At 48.5% G+C, this 5016-nt stretch overlaps 1 protein-coding gene across 4 annotated transcripts; it reads right to left on the bottom strand.

Moving 5' to 3' along the window:
* Positions 1-1678: 1678 nt before the first annotated feature.
* On the bottom strand, positions 1679-4789 carry LOC112873616. 4 transcript variants are annotated; one of them, XM_025936623.1, is made up of 7 exons: positions 4638-4789; positions 4395-4489; positions 2592-2648; positions 2419-2466; positions 2254-2310; positions 2058-2140; positions 1679-1947 (listed from the first exon to the last, which is right to left on the bottom strand). In XM_025936623.1, the coding sequence occupies exons 2-6, from the start codon at positions 4446-4448 to the stop codon at positions 2066-2068; spliced, it is 291 nt and encodes a 96-aa protein (XP_025792408.1). In that variant the 5' UTR covers positions 4449-4489; positions 4638-4789; the 3' UTR covers positions 1679-1947; positions 2058-2065. The 4 variants fall into 4 exon arrangements, with proteins under 4 accessions (XP_025792408.1, XP_025792409.1, XP_025792410.1 ...); XM_025936624.1 differs by having other exon boundaries at positions 1679-1942; XM_025936625.1 differs by having other exon boundaries at positions 2058-2119; positions 4638-4788.
* Between the last annotated feature and the right edge of the window lie 227 nt (positions 4790-5016).

The following is a 5016-nucleotide window of genomic DNA, read 5'->3' as shown; positions in this document are numbered from 1 at the left end:
TGCGGATATAGTATATGTGCATGTAGATCAGTCGTAGCAGATGGTCACTGGCCAGGTACACAAAACTGTACATGTGAAAAGCATGACCTGAACAGGCTAGTGGAGTGTGACGGAGTATGTGAGTGAGCTCACCAATCAGATAAGCGTAGAGCCTCTTGTGCCTTGCTTTATACTTGTATACTATATGTCCATCCAGCTAAAAAGCTTGCGAAATGCAAAGGAAATAAACGCTGCAGTGACCTAGGCACCTAGCCCGGTTTTTGTCTCTGTACCCCGCTACCCCGCCAGATCAAAAAGTCTTTGCAGCTGCAGGGTTGCATGTTCACGGGAGTTGTTGCTTTGCGGCGTGCTCTTTGCCTGCCTGCTCGACAGCTTGAGCCATGCTGAGACTAGACAAGATCGGCACGCGCGTGTTGCCGGCTGAGCTTCGATGATACAGCGGCGTCGATTGATCATAATTGTTTGTATGCCCCAAACCATGCACGCATCCACTGATGCAAAGCTTCGCACGAGTTTTAAACCATATATGCGCCCAAAGAAGCCAAATAACTAAGCTTGGACGCAGAAGAATGTCTAAGATCCCGTTTGGCAGCTCTTCTCCTAAAACGGTTGCTGAAGCAGCTTCTCTAATAAAGTTGAAACTATTTTCAAAATTATTTAGCGAAACGTGGGTCTGCGGAAGAAGATAGACGAAGCTAATATTTTCAGCTTCTTCTCCCCAGTGTAAGCTGGAAACAAGTTCACCAAGGGAGCACCTTTGGTTCGTTTCTCAGACTAGCCTGGCTTGTATATGTGAGACAGACTGAGCTCAGTCAGGTTAAGTGCATGCAACATATTATGTTTGATCGATTGTATCTATTAAGTCTCGTTGACAAGAGATGTTGTTTGGTTGCCTGCGTGAAGATATGTCGCATGAGACAAAAAAAATATTAAATAATCATCACCATAATATTTATTTTACGTACTTACACTATAATAGTATCTATTTATCTTATTATACTTAACAATTATTTAAAACATATTAATATCATTTAATACATGTTAATCATTATACTAATTATATCACTAGTGATGCTAATCTCACACAGCGCGAGCCAGGCCCGCGGGAAACGGAAGCGAAACTCGTTTCCCGGGAGCCAGGCTCATCCGCATCCGGCGGGACAGGCTCTGATCGGCATGCACGCAACTGAACGCATGCTGCCTGCACCCAGCGAGCCTGGTCAGGCGAGGTGCAGGGAAGCAAACGCGTTCTAAGTGGTTTATAGATGAAGCGGCTGAGAAAATACGCATTTGGTACAGTTTCATGCTTTCTAAGAAGCTATGCCAAAAGAGCTCTAAGCAAGGAGTGTTCACTGGGAAAAAAAACTCATGCTATGTTCTACAGGTAAAACGTGCTTTTATTTCTCATGCTCGTCATCGCATCATTGTGGATGCTGATTTTGGCTGTAGACCATATATGGATGGGCAAATGGCTCAATCCGTATCGCTCTGGTGACTGAGTTGGGCTGAAAGTGGTTAGACCCATTTCTAACTAGGCTGAAAGGTTATAGCCCGTTGTCAGTCAGTACGAATGCTTATTGTAGGAGCCCAATAAGCTGACGGCCTACTAGGCGAGCATAGCAGGTCGTGGTCGAATACTGGGCTCCTTTTTCCGAGGACGACGGTGATAGACCGTGGATAATGGACAAATGTTCTTTTTCCCACAAATGAGAAAGCTTTTAGTTCATACACCAAGTACCATCTAACTTAAGCATGATGCTGATAATTAATCCGTTCTGGTGATAGACATAGTAGAGATTGCAACCGCCAAGCTAGTAGCCAGATTGCACCTCGAGCTTCTGATCCACCCCTACGATTTCGGACCAGCGGCCAAGCATTTATCCGAGCGCACCATGCATTCTCCCTTTCTTGCCTCCAAGGCTCCGAGCACTCCCTCCAGCAGCTGCACTGCACGAACACAGCAAGGATGGTCATTTCTTGCGGTGCTTTTGCACATAGCTGGTGATGCTACTACGGGCGAAATGCTGCAGGCTACTGGAGTCTGGAGGCCAGCTCACCGTGCGTCTCAGCTGGAAGCGCAGGTCGGCTTGCGAGGGGGGAGCTGGTGGTGAGGCGTTCTCTGGATAGGGCAAGAAGAAGACTAGTAGTAACTAGTAAGTTGTACACTGAAGAAATTAAATCTCATGACCCGAACTGGCTGAAGTTTGGTATGAGGAGCAGTGGGTTAGTTGAACTGAAGATGGACTAACTGACCTTCAGCTTGGGCTTCAGAGACTCAACAGCAGCCCTTGTGCTGCTATTTGCAGCTTGCTGCAAGAGGGGCGCCAAGAGTCAGGGTTAAGAATGTTAGATACAGTCTGAGCTCTGACGATGCCATGCCTGAATTCTGGTCTGAGGATTTTGCTCTCTCTCTCTTACCTTGCCGAGCACCCAGTCTGCTGAATCGAAGTAGGCGCGCTCGTGGTCCTGCATTAGCAAGCAAGAACGCGGTAAATGAAATGATCAAAGCTGCCAGCAGGTAGCTTCCTTGTTGCTTCTACAGATTGATTGCTTCTACAGATTGTACTAGTGATGAAGTACACTGTCCATACCTTGGATATCAAAGGCTTCTTGGGTGCAATTCCACCGTACTTCTTCTCAACGCATGCCTGCAAAATCATTCGTTCAAGGCATCAGAAACTCCTGAGCAGAGCCTGCACAGAATATGCGTAAAAAACACCGATAAACATCTAATCCTTGTGAAGGTCCTCTGGAAACAAAAGAAAGAAGGAAAAAAAAATCGATTTCTGAAGCTGTGCGATGAGACATCGAACTCCTCCCGTTGAAAGGGAATCAGGGAAGGCTTATCCGTTTGTTCAAGGGTCAGGGCCACCATGCCGGCACAGACGCAGACGCTTCTCCAGTGGACTGACATGACGGCATGATAACCACACACTAAACCATGTGTTCAGGCATCCGCCCCCTGCCTTTTTGACCACCCGATCAACCATAATTTCACTGCTGAAAAGATGATCGGCCGAAAGCGCCCGTTCGCTCATGGGATCGCGTTGCGGCCGCGATGACAAAACAAGGCATCCCTTTCGATCCCCCGCGCGACCAATAAAATCATCCCCGACGCAAGGATGCCGCTGCGCTATGCGGCTGCTTTTGATCCACAAAAATCATGTGACCGATATACTGACGGCGATCTCTGAACGAAGCCATGAAAACGACAGGATTCCGGAAAGTGTTCCCGGGTCGCTCGCTGCTCATGCGTAATCCATGCAGATGCAGTTGCAAAGCTGATGGAGAGATTCTCCCGGCGGTCAGCTAGGTCACAGTGAAAAGGCAGGAATGGTCGTGGTCCATCATCGACGGGATCGAGGCCACATCTCCTCTCCTCATGGTCGCTCGGAACCTCAGAAGTTTCAGTCAACAGATTCTTGGTTGAAGAACAGGTTGCGTAAAGTTTAGTTTGCTTTAGATCCTTAGTTCATTCCTTCACGGTATATTAAACTAAATCTTTGGTGCCTGTGGTCAACAAAAGCAGTTTCTTGGGCGTAATCTATAGCTGTTTAGTACTAAGATAGTGCAGAATCTTTAAATGCGTTGGGCATGGCTAGTTTCTTGCTAGTAAGTAGTAGGTGCCGAGGATAAGTGCAACTCAATCAATCTACACACACGTTAGGTGATGTCCTGTAATTACCTTTTTCAGTGGTTAAGCCTGATGGTTTGGTTTAATGCACAATTAAGGCCAGCAGAGAGAACATCACTACGGTGTCACAAAAAAGGAAAAACTGAAGAAACTTCTTCACTAGCAAGTTACGAGTCTTTGCAGTTAGCACCATAGGCAAGATATTTATTTTGTTGAAGAAACTGAACGCCGAAATGGGCAGACAGGGTAACCTCATGCTTTCCCTTTATCCTCTGATTTCTTGAACTGCTTGTCGGTTATACATTTTCAGGCAAGAAAGGATTTAGGAAACGCTACTGCATCTATCTTGGGAAGTTGGATGGACATGGTTCAGGAACTTCGGGACAGTTCTAAGATCACCTTCATAAGCAAACCCAGCAGCATTCAGAGTTGGAATACCTACCTCAACACACACAAAATCTATTCAAAACGAATCATTGGCCTTCATGTATTTCGAAATCGAACCAAGCATCACTCTGCGAAAGCTGAACTCTGTCGATCTCTCTACTACAGTACGCTGTTAAGATCCCCATATTTCAGGGAGAAAAGACGTTTTGTGACTCAGAAGCTGTTGCGGGGGAAAAAATCTTTTTGTGATCGATAACTCAGGAGCTCTAAGCAAGAACTGATCCGAGTAACCTGGAGGTGGAATGAACAAGGCATGTACAGACCATGCATGTTTTGTGCCAGAAACCAATCCGCTGAAATCATGCGAAATTACCTCTTCCTCCTTGCAGATGCAGACCGATGACTTGGCTCCGCCGCAGCCTGCCATCTCCTGCTCTCTTCCTCCTCCTATCCCCCTCTTGCCTGCAACTGCAAGGAATCAAACAACACGGCGCCGCGAGTTTCAGTGCCTGAAGAAGCAGGAGCGCAAGCGAAGAGCCGAAGAGGACGTCGGTGAACCATTCGGCATGAAAGACTGAAAGAGTGGGAGGCGTTGGGTAGTTGTTGAGGCGGGAACCTTGCGGCGCTCTCTGCAGGGAGACGGGGAGAGGAGGCGAAGGCGGGGGACGAGGAGGAACGAAGCGCGTGCGCCGCGGAGGGGCAGGCCTGTTTATATAGAGCTCATACGGGAGAGAGCGGGGGGATGAGGCAGAGCTCCCTCGCGCAGCGGCACGGAACGCTCGCGCAACAGCTCGTCGATTCTCCAGCTGACACAGAGGATCCTCAGCCTTGCAGGATACCCATGGAACCCTGCGGCGCTGTGCCCTCGATCCGACGGTCGCCCGATCGTCGACGCGTCGCGCACGGTCTCGGCGGAAAGCAGTGGCCGGGCGCCGGGCACGCGATCCTCGCTGGACGAGACGACGTGCCACCAACCTCCGCTGATGCGTCGGTGT

This window comes from Panicum hallii, chromosome 9 (assembly GCF_002211085.1).
Source record: "Panicum hallii strain FIL2 chromosome 9, PHallii_v3.1, whole genome shotgun sequence".
In the NCBI taxonomy this organism is placed as follows: domain Eukaryota; kingdom Viridiplantae; phylum Streptophyta; class Magnoliopsida; order Poales; family Poaceae; genus Panicum; species Panicum hallii.
Note: the sequence above shows the minus strand (reverse complement) of the source record. Positions and strands in the feature narration are given on the sequence as shown.